The sequence below is a fragment of the Vombatus ursinus genome, unplaced genomic scaffold (assembly GCF_900497805.2).
Source record: "Vombatus ursinus unplaced genomic scaffold, bare-nosed wombat genome assembly UNPS02014863.1, whole genome shotgun sequence".
NCBI classification, from domain to species: domain Eukaryota; kingdom Metazoa; phylum Chordata; class Mammalia; order Diprotodontia; family Vombatidae; genus Vombatus; species Vombatus ursinus.
Genome location: NW_020954641.1, coordinates 1,069,251 through 1,084,569, shown reverse-complemented (window position 1 = coordinate 1,084,569; position 15,319 = coordinate 1,069,251). Strand labels below are relative to the sequence as shown.

The 15,319-nt window shown below is 39.0% G+C and overlaps 1 protein-coding gene across 2 annotated transcripts in view; it reads right to left on the bottom strand.

The window, feature by feature from the left end:
• Positions 1-4,013: 4,013 nt before the first annotated feature.
• Positions 4,014-15,319, bottom strand: part of SPINK5 (serine peptidase inhibitor, Kazal type 5) — a 72,448-nt gene continuing 61,142 nt past the window's right edge. For both annotated transcript variants that reach the window (XM_027841793.1, XM_027841794.1), the window contains 8 exons: positions 13,655-13,730; positions 9,440-9,528; positions 8,261-8,363; positions 7,929-8,056; positions 7,495-7,585; positions 6,696-6,826; positions 5,009-5,096; positions 4,014-4,319 (listed from right to left, as the gene is read on the bottom strand). In XM_027841793.1, the coding sequence (XP_027697594.1) occupies positions 4,311-4,319; positions 5,009-5,096; positions 6,696-6,826; positions 7,495-7,585; positions 7,929-8,056; positions 8,261-8,363; positions 9,440-9,528; positions 13,655-13,730 (715 nt within the window). In that variant the 3' untranslated portion in view covers positions 4,014-4,310. The remainder of the gene's footprint in view (positions 4,320-5,008; positions 5,097-6,695; positions 6,827-7,494; positions 7,586-7,928; positions 8,057-8,260; positions 8,364-9,439; positions 9,529-13,654; positions 13,731-15,319) is intronic.

Below are 15,319 nucleotides of genomic sequence, written 5' to 3'. Positions count from 1 at the left end.
GACAATAAAGCAGATAACAACAAAGTATTTATCTTCCATTTTACCAGATCACAAATAGACCTGTCTGACCTCAAGCCTGTGTCTATCTTTATTGCTTGCTGCCAATTACCTGTGATGTAGTTCTTTGATTATAGCTATGAATAACCTTGGTCTTGTCACTTTTTCATGTCCCAACTAGTGGAAAGTAGTTTTCTGGTTTCAGGAGTCACTGGCCCTAAGAGAAGATATCCTTGATGGGACTCTCTAGACTTTAAAAAAAGGGAGTGAGCAGGGGGTGAGATGTCTTCTGAGCCTTTCCTTCTAGTTTAGTAGTGAATGAGTGAATTAATTAATGAATGAGTATAAAAGCATGTATTGAAGGCTTACTTTCTGCAGGGTTATGGAACCGGCTTTAGACTCCCACAGAATAGTGCGTTATTTTTGCTTCTTCAGTTTCTCCTAGAGGAGCAAGAGTGCATTAATTGAAGAGCACAGGCTAAGTTTTGTTCAAGCCTTCATTTGCCCTTTGGCCATATATATGAAGAAGGACATTGCATTCTGGGTCAGACTGTGCAAAGGCAGAGAAGCAGGAAACGGGATGCTATAATATGAAGAATTCTAAGATCAGTTTGGGTAGATCATAGTATTAATGAAGGGGAGTAAGGTGTAGTAAAACTAACAAAGTCAAAAAGGGTCAGGTTGTGTAGGGTTTTGAATATCAAGCAGAGTTTATTCAATCCTAGAGGTAATTGGGAGCAATTGGAGTATATTAAGAGAGGGAGTAACATAGCAGACCTGCACTTAGAAACTACCATTTTGTAATAGGTGCTGAAGATAAACTACAACAAAGAGAATCTTGAGGAAGGAAAACTAATTAGCAGGCTACTGCAATAGTTCAAGTAAGAGTTAAGGAGGGCCTTAACTAGGGTGAGGGCTATGTGAGTAGTGTTCCAAAAATCTATTTGGCATCTGACCACTGCCTCCCTTAATCTGCCCTCCCTTTATCAGTCCCTCCACCACCATCCCCCACTCTCCAGCATTCTCTCATCCCCTTTCCCTCCTACTTCCCTGTTGGGTAAGGTAGATTTTTATATTTGACTTAGTGTGTATGTTATTTCCTCTTTGAACTAAATCCTATGAGAGTGAGGTTCAAGCATTTCCTGCCACCACCTCCCATTTTCCCTTTATTATAAAAGCTCTTCTTTGTGCATATTTTATGTGAGATAATTTTCCCCATTCTACCTCTCCTTTCTCCCTTTCCCAGTATAACCCTCTTTTTCACCCCTTAATTTTTTTTAGATCATTTCATCATAGTCAACTTATACCCATGCCCTCTATGTACACTCCTTCTACTACTCTAATAATGATAACATTCTTAGAAGTTTCAACTATCCTTTTCCCATGTAGGAATGTACACAGTTTAACCTTGTTGAATCCCATATGATTTTTCTTTCACATTTACTTTTGTATGCTTTTATTGAGTCCTCTATCTGAAAGTCAAAATTTCTATTCAGCTCTGGTCTTTTTATCAAGAATGCTTGAAAGTCCCCTATTTCATTAAATGTCTATTTTTCCCCTGAAATATTATATTCAGTTTTGCTATGTAAGTCATTTGAACATAATAGGCCACAGTTTCTTCATCTACAGAATGAGGCAGACAATCTAGGTCAGTGGTGTCAAGTTCAAACAGAAACTGATATATGAGGATCCCTGTAGGCCACATACTGACTTGCTTTTAAAATGTAATATTATCTATATTTCATCTTGCATTGTATTTGTTATATTTGTATTTATTTCATTAAATATTTCCCAATTATGTTTTGATTTGGTTCAGTTGGGAGTATTGTGACCTACACAACCACATCATCTAGAACAGAGACGACAAATGTGTGCCCCCTGTGCTATCTCCAATCATCCTGATAAATATATGACCACTGGACCCAGATGGCTCTGGAGGAGACAGTGAGGCTGGTAACCTTACACACTCCTTCCTCACTCAAATCAAAGTCAATTGCAAGTCATTCCATCACTTCCCTGATGTCACAGTCCTCTTCAAGAATGAAGGCCAAACCTAACAACAATAAGAAGATAATGTCTAAGGCCACCCACCCATCCCACCCCACCCCCACCCCACACTCTATCTATGACTTGATAGCAGACTGATTTCTTCATAGTCACACAATTGACTAAAAGACATAGAAAATACAAGATTTTACCAGTTTTTAATGTATTTAGAATAAAATGTGCCTTTATAGATTCTCCTCAAACTAGATGTCTCCCCTGAATATATTGAGATCATCCATCATTCCCTAACAGATGTAAGTACAGAAAACTTTGCTCAATGATCCTCTGCAAAGCATCAACCTGGAAGATTTATGCTCTTTAAAGATATTGAACATCTCATAAACAGGGTCCTATAGAGCCTAAATGGAAGAAGGATTTTCTGTAGACTTCGAGGTTCTCCTTATACTTGTGGTTTCTTTGAGCTGACCACATCAAGTGGATCACATCTTTGAGATGATCGCATCAAGACCCAGGAGAACGCAAAGAATCTTTAATAAAAGTCATAGCCATTCAAAAGATAGCAGTCCAATGAGCAATAGGTGAAAATTACGAACCTATTGAAGATTCCATGTTGGATATGTTGTTGTATATGGACAATGAATTGGATCCAGAATTAAATACATTCAGACTGGATTGAATTTAAGAAACTGTACAACATTTCCAATGACCACAGGTTGCTCCTTCACACACACACACAGACACAGACACACACACACACACTTTTTTTTGGGGGGGGTCATTTTTTTGGCTCTAAATCCTAGAGTGCCATAAATTCTGAGGGTTCAAAATGGCAAATTACCCAGAATACACCGCAAAGAGACACTATTAAACTTTTGCTCTATCCCATTTCCTCCCACCTTCTCTAGGATAACTCATTAATCAACTCTCCCTTCCCATTCTCCCAAGCATCTCCAATGTTTTAGTTGCCACTTGTTCCTATTCATTTGCCTACAAACATCCTCAAGTTTGAGAAACAGTAAGAATGTCTTCCCTTGAACTTTTTATTCCACTGAATTACTATCATTCCTCACTTCCTCTTTAACAGTGACTGTCTTCATCTTTATCCTCCTTGACCTCTCTTTACCTTTTGAAACCTGTGACCACTCAGTACTACTAGGTGTTCTTTTCCTCTTTAGCTTCAGAGACAACATCTTTTCTTTGTTCTCCTCCTACCTGTCTGACCTTTCTTCCTCTGTATTTTTATTAGTGCTCTACACATTATTTCCAGAGTAGTTCCTTTTATTCTTGTTGTCACTCAACATAGCTAGCCTGGGTAAAGGCATAAGGGAAGGAATAATGTAAAGAAAGAAAAATGCTTTATTAATTCTCCACAATAGGAATTAGGAGGTATAAAATATAATGTAATTAGAGGCCATATTAACAGTAGCATTGTATACTGAAGGAACAAAGAGTGAGTCTGGCTGCATCTATGTGGGATTGAAGTTGATGTATATCATTTTGTTTCTTGTCAATACGGGATTTCATGAGACTGTTAGGAGTGGGACCAGCTTTCGTGGGATAGAAAAAAGATGTAAGATGGTCCTTTTTATATGAGATAGAAATGAAATGGGATAGCCCTGCCTATTTGGAATAGACATGGAGTATGGCCCTTTCTGTGTGAGATAGAAGTGAAAGAGAGACACCTAGTCTTTGTGGGATAGAGGTAAGAACAGATAGCCTGTGTGGAATGAATGTGTGGACAGTGATCCTGTCTTTGTGGAATATATGGGAAGGGAGATGACCCTTTCCATGAGGGATAGAGGAGAAAGGGGATAGCCACAACTACTTGGGATAGAGGTGATTGGAGAATGACTCTTTCTATGCCTGTATGTGATAGAGATGAGAATGACCTTGTATAACCTGCCCAGCAAGTTTCCCTCTTAGCACAGGATCAGAGAAGCAATTATTTAGCCCTTGCTAGAATAATTATGTTAAGCTCTCTTGTAACATCAGAAACAAAAAGTAGGATGGCCATTCTGCTAAGTTTACTTTTATTGCACAAGCAAATGGACAGACAGCACCGTGACCAGGGGCCCCAGAGCACTGGCTGAATGCAGCATGTGTCTCCACACCAGGATCATAGAGTCTGGGAAGAGAAGGATGGAAGACTGAAAATCAGTATGTCCTTTCCCCAGTAGCTCAGGATTGTTCTGCACGGTAAATAATACGTGCTCAGAAGAGTTCCTTATATATACAGAAGGGTTAAGGCAGACTTTCCAGGGCTGAGCATTTGAACCTTTCCCTCAATGTTTCCACTGATTCATCACTCATTTATTCTGGAAGAAAAGACAAAGACCAAAGACTATAAACTCAGGAATAAATCCAACAGATAACCCAGCCAGTCTCCTCTCTGTCCTATTTTCCATTTTGTTTCTTCCCTGCTCTCTCACATTTGAAAACAGCCTTAGGATAAACATACACTCTCATTAAGGCCAAATCCTTGTTTTTAAAGGCAGCACTGAACCTTAGAGAGGGGAAATAACATAACGAAGATCTTATAGTGAGTTTGAATTAGATCCAGGCCTAATAGTTGGGTCTTACGATAGAATCTTGGTGAATATAAGGCATGTCCCCACTTTGAGTCTATTTCTACCTCTGTAAAAGAAGGTCCCTCTCAGTTGTGACATCCTACTTTATGAGATTCTGTCTAACAAAGAATTCTGTTCTGGCTTGGCTAGAGACATATGCCTTTTCTGAGATTTGGGCCTCTTGCTTCCCTGGGAGGAGAAAATTGTGAGTCTCCTCTAAATGAGGTCAGTTTCAGTTTCCTCAAGGTCCAAGGCCAAGCTGAGGGTCGAAGCAAGGACAAAGTAGAATGACAGATCTGACATTTGTGAATTTGGTGCGAAAGTCACTTGTCCTCTCTGGGCCTCAGTTTAATTTTGTATAAAATTAAGGGGTTAGACTAGGTTAATTCTAAGTATCCTTTCAGCTTTCAACTCTAGGTTCCTATATTTCTACTTACAGTGCCTGAAGAATTCGGTGGGAGTATTCCTAAAGGCCCATCTTCACATTTCCCTTCCCTCAGGATTTGGATGTTGGTTTGATGTAACCTGAAACAAGAAGACAGGAAGAGAGAGACAGACAAACATAAAGACAGAGAGAGAGAGAGATGGTCACTATGAACTAAGACTCACACAATAGAGTGCTAGGGGAAGGCAGGAGAGGGAGTTGACAGATGAATTGGTCAGTACTCCAATGACCTATTCCATGTATTCTTCTTTACCTTGATTTTGCTTTCTTCCCAATAGGATCCTAGAATATTTCCTTGACTGTCTCTCTTAATACAATGGATTGGGAGTCAGATAACCAAGGTGCTAGTTCCAGTTTTGCCATTGCCTTCTGTGTGATTTTGGGCAAGTAATAATGTCTGGGGAATCTCGGTTTCCTTTTCTATGAAATATGGACAATAAAATTGCCTTCTAAAATATATGAATAATTAATAATAAATCACATTTATATAATGTTTTATTATCCTTGCTAGGTCTGCTATGAGAATCAAATGATTAATCAAGGACTTTGTAATCTTAGTGAATTTATATATGTGTACGTATGTATGTATGTTTATGTAAACATATATATCTTAAGTATATAATCATATACAAATATATCTATAGCAATATGCTATGCATATATAGTATGTTTATATGTGTGTTTTCATACATAACTAGATATACATATGTGTATGCATGTGCAAGTATATGTATATATGTTGTATACTATATATGTATACATATACAATTGTATATGCATTACATATTTTATATGTGTGTGTATATATGTATATATATAATATATATATACACACATGCATACATACATTACCTATATATACATATATACATATATATATACACATATAATTCTTTCATGTTTTAGTATGCCTGCCCCACACCTTTGGACCCATCATTTCATCAATGTGGTGTTCCCCTTATGTAAATTATTTTTACTGATACAGATCAGCATTTAGTCTGCAGTTTATAATCTGATAGAGTTGCCTGGAAGTATGCAGAGGTTACATAGCCAGTGTCTGTTAAAACTTGAACCCAAGGCAAGAGACAGAACTTGAACCTTGGTCTTCATAACTTCAAAACTGCCTCCCAATTCACTATATTCTTCTGCCATAAGCATGCTTATACTCATTTGATCCTCATAATAGTCCAATTGTTAAGGGAAGAAGTGAAAGGATCATTATCTTCATTCCACAGATGAGGAAACTGAGTCTCAGAAAAGGAAAGTGACCTGCCCAAGGTCACACACCAATTTGGTGGTGAAGCTAAGACTACATTAACACTTAAGTCTTTTGACTCCTATCCAAGTGCTCTTTCTAGTAAATAATGCTCACTCTATTAAAGTGAGCATGTTTCAAAGTTCAAAGTATATGAAGTTTTCTATCTGATCTCCCATAGCAGAGAGAGTGGAGGAAGACAGGGAAAAAAAAAATGCACCAGCCGTGGAGTCAGGAGGACCCAACTTCAAATCCAGCCTCAGAAAGTTACTAGCTGTGTTACCCAGGACAAGTTCCTTATCCCAGAATGCCTCAAAAGCAAAAAAAAAAAAAAAAAGTAGGAAAAGGGAGGGAAAAGGAGGAGGAACTGATCTCAGTGAAATGTTTCAGGGTGTTTGAGACCTTCCTAAGGTTTGGTTCTTACAGATTTGTATTACACAGCAAACAGGGATGGTTGTATGTCTTGCCGTCCTCACCACACACAAAATGCAAGTTCTTTGGGCACAGGTAGCCCACTCTGGGAATGACCCTGTACTGTCGGCACATATCAGACTCCTGAAAAGGAACCAAATGAAAACAGTCACTTTGCACGTGACCTCTTTCTTGAAAGGTAGAGTTTTCATGACTTCTCTTCCAGTAACCCCTTAAAAAAAGAGGTGAGGGGAAGCATGTAGTTTCTTTTGTAGGTGACAAGGAGGGAGCAGGCCTTCTGACATTGATAATCTGCCTTAGAACAAAGAATGTTCTTGTCTGTCAGTGTCTGCCATTTTCTTCCTTGTGAGTTGGAGTACAGTTCCCCAACTCACTCTTAATAGCCAGAAAAAGAGAAACAAAGAAAATTCTTGACCCAGAAAGGCAATAACTCAAGGTTAATTGCTGAACTTCTGTTCATTCTACAAGGCCCTAAACATACATCTTGTGAACCTTGTCGATAAATTTAGGTCTGAAGATAGCACAGACAGAAAGATGTAACTTGCAAATAATTCTAGAGTATCTCTTTAGTCCCTCAAAACAATTTCTTTGCCTTCCTCAATTCCTTGTGAAAGCTTCATAGGGAAAGACCACCAGTTTGACTCAGATTTTTTCCTATATTCTCTCTGGAAAGTCATCAGCGGCATAACAATCTTTACTCACACTATTTACTCACACTATATACTCACACTATGATCCTAGGATTTTACAACACAAGAAGGGGAGAGGTAGATGTCAACAGTTATACTCACCACAGAAACAAATGGTTTACTCTGGTTTTTATCTTCTTCCACAGACTGGATAGATGGTTTTTCTTTATTTCTTGCCTCAGCTTCTTTTTTACTTTAGAATGGGAAGAAAATTATAAGTGTTCTAAATAGGTACTCTGACTTTTATACCACATATACACACACAAACACACATATACACATACACACACATATAATATATTTACTTAGATATAGGTATATACACAATTTCAACTCATTCTTTGAAGACAAGCTCAGATATGGGAATAGAGCTTACATCCCAGGAGCCAGAAGAGGATGTTAGCTAGAAGAAAGGACAGACTCGAAGGAAGGCTTACTTTGAGGAGGCAGTAACCTGTCAGACTTGAATCTGAGAAACAAGGGTATCAGAGACTAAGAGAGGACAGGCCTTGGCACGTGCATTCATCCTCACTCACATGATTTCTCTGCACATGGCACATTTGTTCCTGTACCATTTCCCATTGCTACCATAAACAGGATTATGTTCCCGGGTACAGATGAGGCTGTCACCTCTTATAAAGTCCTGAAATTCCTGGCACAGTTCCTAGTAAAAAAAAAAAAAAAAGGAGAAGAAGAAGAATGTGACCTTGGTTTATATATGTCCTGGGCCCATATGCTTTAACACTTTTGGAGTCCTATTTTAAGATGGTAGGTAGATAAAGAAAAAAATAGATCATTCTGAAGGCTTTTTAGGACTGGTTTCCATAAGAAAAATGGATAAAAGAGGGAATTTCTGGAGCCAGCTTACCCTAAAAATTGAAGGCTTTATAGACTTTTTATAAGGGTCTACAGGGTTTGTTTCGGTGAGGTCAGTGAGCTCAGTTGTTCCCTTTTCATGACCTTCTTTCTTCCTGTAGAGGAAAAAAAGAGAGAAAAATTATCTCTAAGGGTATTATGTTGATTTTTTAAACATTTTACAATTTAATTTAAGCAAACATTTTTCCAGTTTACACCCTTTGGTCAAATAGCTTCCTCAATAGGTCAAAACATCTGTGATTTAGTCATTGGAGATGTTCAAATGGTTGACACAATTCATAAGCCCTTGGGGCCTTAAAAAATCATAAGATCACAGATTCAGAGATGGGAGGGACCTCAAAGGTCATCAAGATGACCCATAGGAGCCTACACAACTCTATATCTATGATCCTGTAAGACAGAAGCAGGAAAAAAAGGGAGTCTCTGACCTTGAGGAGCTACCATGACTAAAGGAGAGTGATCAAAGGTTTGGACAAAGAGATGATATCCTTTGTCCTTGAGCTGTTTTGTAGTTTGCAATGTCAGGGACCCAGGACAGCTAAATCCCAGGCAACCCAAACTTAGTTGATTTCATCACTGGCTCCATTTTGCATCACCCTATCTGAGAGTAGAAAAAAGGAAAGTAAGTGAGGAGGGCAGGGGAAGGTAGTTCCCCCTCCCCATTGAGAATCCTAATTTGGGGTGTGAGGGGGGGCAGGTAAAAGTGATGACTTCAATTGTTTTTTTCAGATCTACAAGGTGAGGCTTCCAGATCAGCTAGTGTGTCACCATATACTAGTTGTGAAAGCCCTGGCTCAGGCTTCTCAAGGCCAATGTCAAAACGAGTAGTCATCTATCAAATTCAGTGTCCGTCTGTATCACCAAGTCCCATGAGGTTTACATCTACTCAAAATAAAGATGATTATCTCAATATCCCAGCTCACTTTTTTCCTAATGTTTTTTACAGACAATTTTGTTTATTTTAGTTCCCATAGAAAAATCAACTACAACTTCCAAATCCACGGACATTTTAAGAATGGAAAATTCTGTTTCTTTTTAATTAGGCCTTTAAGACAAGGAGAAAAACGAATGTTAATCTCCCTGTAACCTAACAACCCTCTCTGGCTACAACAAAAATATCTACTAAACCATTTTCCAGGAGGGTAGCAGTGGCATAACAACCTTTACTCACACTATAGCTTGAACTTGAACAGAGTCAGCAGCCCTGGAACACACATGACTGTCACTGCTCCGTTGGTTCTGGGCACTGTGACATTTATCCTGCCAAAGCAAGGAAACATGTTACCACCATGGTCTGGTCATTGAATCTGCCATGCAAGGTTAGGCTGCATTAGGAGCACTGAAACATCCAGTACAGAGAAGGTGAAAATTTGACAGTCCTCTACCCTAGTCAGACCACATCTGGAGCCCATTGCTTCCAAGAAGAGCAATCAGAATGTTAAAAGGCCTCAATCATACCATTAGAGAATTGGCTAAAGGAACTAGGGATATATAGCTTGGATAAGAGAAGACTGAGAAAGGACAGGTTGAAAAGTATTTGAAGGACTATCATGAGTAAGAGGAATTAGACCTCTTCTGCTTGGACCCAAAAGATGAAGTAGGAGCAATATGGAACATTTACAGATACAGCCTTAATATCAAAGGAAGAAAGAATAATTAGACCTGCTCACCAAAGGAATGGGATGACTTGTGAGGTAGCAGCCCAACCCCACCTTCAACCCCTAATCTCCTCCCTTGAGATCTTCCATCAAAGACTGAGTAATCACATGTTGAAGATTATTGTTCAGGGGAATGTTGTTCATGTAGAAGTTGAATTGGGTCATTTCTGAGGTGCCTTCCAACTCTGAGATTCTGCAATTGGCCTGTAGGCATCTCAAAGTCAACAAGTCCAAAACCAAATGCTTTATCTTTCTCCACAAACCTTATTCTCTTCTGAACTTCTTTATTACCATCAAGGGCACCATCATCTTCCCAATCACTCAGTCTGGCAACCTCTGGATCATCCTCAACTCCTCACTTGCATTCACCTCACATGTTCAATTTATTGCTTTGTTTTACTGTTTATACTTTTACAACATCTCTCCTATATGTCCATCCCTATCTTTCCCCCCTCATAGAGGCCACCCTAGAGCAGGCCCTCATCATGTCATGCCTACGCTATTACAATAACTTAGAGGCTGGCCTCCCTGAATCATCTCTTCCAATGCTAGTCTTTCATCCACTCAGATGTGAAAGTCAACTTCCTAAAGTAAAGTGCTGATCATATCACACTACTACTCAATAAACTTCACTATTTACCTGTTACCATCAAGATCAACTATGAAAGCCTTTGTTTGGCTTTTAAAACCCTTCACGGCCTGGAAACGTTCTACTTTTTCAGTTATCTTACACTTTATTCCCTTCCATATGCTCTACAACACAGCAACACTGGCCTTCTTGGTGTCTCTTATACAGTACAGTGCATCTTCTGACTGTCTTTTCATTGACTATTCCTCATTCCTAGAATGCTCTCTCTCTTCACTATTTCCTCTTGGCTTCCCTAACTTCTTTCAAAATTCAGCTCAAATTCCACCTTCTATAAGAAGTTTATCCTGGTCCTCCCCTTCCCACTCCTACCCTCCCTCCCCCAATGGCTTCCCTGTGAGATTACTTCCCATTTACACTGTAAATGTCTTGTAGGTACATAGGTGTTTGCACTTGTCTCCCCCACAGTTAGAAATGGGGTCAGAAATGTATTGATGGAAACCATAAAGGATGCTGTCTAGTGAATCTCTGGGTTTTTGAGACACTATGCTCACTTGATTCTACTCTTATCTATGTTACCACTAGTCCTTAGCCGCCTTTGCCAGACTGTCATCTAAATTATACTCCCTAGCAGAGTATAGATGTATCCCAGGATCTAGAAAGATGTGCGCTCTTCTCCTGGGCCCTCTCCCTGGTCTATATCTTGTTTTCTGATGATGGCTCAGCCTACATGGAGTTAATTATCATCTCTATGTAGAAGATTAACGTATATAAATGTCCAGGCTGAATTTTTCCTCTGAGTTCAAGACCTGTGTCACCAACTACCTAATGGACAATTCAAACTGGAAGAACAGTAGGCATCTCCAATTCAACATGTCCAAAACAACTCATCTTTCCCAAACTTTTCCTCCTCTTCAAAGGAATCATCAATCCAGTCATGCAGATTCCTAGCTTTGGTGTCATTGTTGCCTCTCCTCATTGACCAATCAGTTTCTAAATGTCATCATTTCTATCTCTATACGTTTCATCTCACTACTCATATGGCCACCACCCTAGTTCTCACTGCCTTTTGCTCGAACTATTACAATAGCCAGTTAATTAATTTCACTTACTCAAGATTCCCTCTGTTGCAGTCCATCCTCCGCACATATTCTAAAATAATATTTTCAAGCATAGGTCTGACTATGTCACTCTCTTTCTCAATATATTCTAGTGGTTCCCAATTACCACCAAGATCAAACAAATTCAGCCTAATATTTAAATCTGTTTACGTTCTGACCACATGTTACTTTTCCAGCCTTACTACATCTTACTCCACTTCATATATACTATCATCCACCTAAAATGACTTAATTACAGTTCTTCATATTATAGCACCCTATCTCCTGCTTCTCTGCCTTTGTACAGTCTAAGCCCTTTGTCCTGAATTCATTCCTTCTTAATATCCTCCTACATATTCAGCTCTAGCAGTGTTCTACCACCCCAAGTTACTTGTATTTCTCTTTTGAATAAACCTACATATGTACATTTTATATTCCCCACATAGATTATAAACTCCTTGAAGGCAGAAACAGAATGACTTTTTTTTCGTATCCTCAATGCTTAGCACAGTGCCTAGAATGTAGTGGGTGATTGGTAAATGTTCTTGACCTATTGATTGATTGAGGAATCATTTGGTCCTAGAATAAAGAGGGGTGGAGAAAATAGGTGATATTATAGATGATCATAAAGCCATATTATTTATAACTTAAAGGGATCTTGGAGATTATCTAATTTAGCCCCTTCATTTCATAGGTGAAGAACCTGATGTCCAGAAAGGTTAAGTAATTTCCACACAGTCACATAAGTAGCTAATAGAACTTAAGTCTATTTTCACAATGAAAACTTGCTGTGTTTAATAAGCATGTTTAGTACAATTTTATTTCAGAGAATGTTAGGTCCTTGAGAGTAGGAATTGTTTAATTTCTATCTTTGTATCCTCAGCACTTAGCACAATGCCTGGTACATAGTAAGTACTAAATAAATCCTTATTGATTGATTGATTTTAGATAGGAAAAGAAGGAATATAAAATTACAAGGGGTATGTCAACATTTCTCTTAGAATCCCTTTTTACCTTGTGCCAAGCACCAGGATGTCATAAAGCACATTATGGGAAAATCTGCTCTGGTCTGAGCTAGCTGTCTATCTCTTATTGCTCTGGCTGTGCCTGGCCCAATCCAATAGCTTTTTCTTCCTACACACCTGTTGAAATTCAAGAACTGAGATAAAGAATTGGCAGCTATGGCATTAGATGTGGTTGGTTCAATGCAAATGTGGATATGTTGGACAGATCTGGAGAATTCAGGGGAGAGAAAGGTGAAGGGGTATGGAGAAAAAGGCAGGGGAGTTTTTCTCTTCATGTGAATTAGACTATTATAAAATTGGAATGAATCTGAGAGCTTAGCTAGTCAACCCCCTTATCTCTTCATCTAACAGATGAGGATGCTGAGGCCTAAAGAGTTTAGTTGGCACACATTTCACTTGCCCAAAGTTATAAACCTAGGAAGTATCAGAGTTAAGACTCAAACTCAGACTTCTGACTCTAAATTCAGGGCGCATTATACTATACCCCATTTTGGTCTTAATTATCTAGAGGGAATGGGATGCAATGTCTTTCTTCGTATATATGGCCAAAGGGCAGATGAAGGCTTGGACAAAACTAAGCCTGTGTTCTTTGGTGAATGCATTCCTGCTTCTCTAGGAGAAACTGAAGAAGCAAAAATAACACACTATTCCACAGGAGCCTAAAGTCCAGGCTCTACAACTCTACAGAGAGTAAGCCTTTAATACATGCTTTTGTATTTATTCATTAATTCATTCACTACTAAGCTAGAAGGAAAGGCTCAGGAGACAGCCCATCTCCTGCTCACTCCCTTTTTTTAAGGTCCATAGAGTCCCATCAAAGGCATCTTCTCTTATGGCCAGTGAATCCTGAAACTAGCTACTTTCCACTAATTGGGACATGAAAAATTGACAAGACCAGTTATTCATGGCTATAATCAAAGCGCAGCATCACGGGTAATTAGTAGCAGGCAGTAAGGACAGACACAGACCTGAGGTCAGAAAGGTCCATTTGTGATCTGGTAAATGGATGATAAATACCTTGTTGCCATCTGCTTTATTGTCATTGGACTTGTTTTCTTCTTTGCTTCTTTTCATTTCATTGGCTTCTCTCTCACTAGAACAGGAAGGATGGTCTTTATCTGTACTGTGTGTATTTTAGCCAAACCTCTCTCCCATCCTAATCCCTGTCAAATGGAATCTTCAACACTTTAAAACGTATTCTGACATTTACCACTTGCATCGCCAAGGACAAATCATTTAGCTATTTTACTCTCTGTTTTCTTTATCTATAAAATGAAGGCTTCAGATAAGCTGGACTCTGAGGTCCCTTCTTGCTCTAAATCTATGATCCCATCACCTACAATTTCATCTGTGTGGATGCTACATCTCCCAATGCAGAATATGGTCCATCTGTGCCTCAGTTAATAGTCTCAATGAGTTGTCACCCCAAAAAAAAAATCAACATGTAGTAACCAGCCATCTTTCTAGTGATGCATCTCTCTGCACTTACCTCAAGTGGCCCTTGGACCCCACATATAGCCTGAACTCATTAGGCCTGTACTCAAAGTCATTCCCAGTTGGGTATCATGTGCCAGAGCTTGCACTTGGCTAGTAGGGATTTCAAGACCTCTTCTCCCCACTCAGGGTAGGGAAATTCAGGTAAAATGAATGATTGTCTTATTTTAATTCAATTAGACCAAAACTGTAAAAGTGAATATCGGATCAGATCCAAGTTTTTGGAGTCTGTCCAGTCATCACTGAACATCTGACAAACCTGAGTCAAGGAATTGAGGTTAAGAGTTTCTATGGGAGTCACAGAGAAGTAAATTTTTCCAGTATATGCTGCCATCTCTGCTGAGTTGTTTGCTCTCACTTTTTTCTCTACTGAGACCCCAGGCTGTCTTCCTAACCGAGGCATTTTTACATATGTGGAGGTGGAATGAATGGCACTACCCCAACATCAGTTCAGAGCTATGAGGTACCCCTGAGAAAAAGAATGAATGGTGACTGAGGATTCAACTGTGAAAGTCAGCCCCTTCCCTACTTGAGAACATTTTCTTTCACAACTGAGTGGAAATGGAAGGATATTGAGCGGGGTAGTGGAATTTTGTATTCCCCCCGCCTATTGGGAATCCCACCTAAATAAGGTATCAGGTTTTCAGGAGAAAGGTTGACAATGTCAACTGGGTTGACAGATTTATAAGTTGAAGTTTCCAGTAGCTCCCCATCATGTTTATCAAAGCTCATTTCTACTTCATCAAATTAAGAGTTTATCTGGTAAGTAAATCAATGTAAATAATACAATCAATTAACCCAGTCCCAGGAAACTTGTGATTAATTACTGTGAAATGGCAGCTTCAGTTCTCCAGATTAATTTGTTTAGACCTAGCTTTACTATAATTACAATAAAAAGGAAAGACCCTTTCCAAATCCATGACCATTTTAGAAATTCTTCTTGAAATTCAACTTCCATTAAACATCTGAGCCTTGTAGATACATAGTCATGGATGTAAACCCTGTAGCCAGATGAGGACCCAACATGTTTGATTATAACAAAAGTTCATAAAATCATTGATACAGAAGTTGAAAGGACCTTAAAGACTATTTAATCTTACCCTATCATTTTACAGAAGATGGAAAGGAGACCCAGAGAGACAGAGATTAACCCAAGGTAGTAACTTTGGGACTATCAGCCCATTTGCA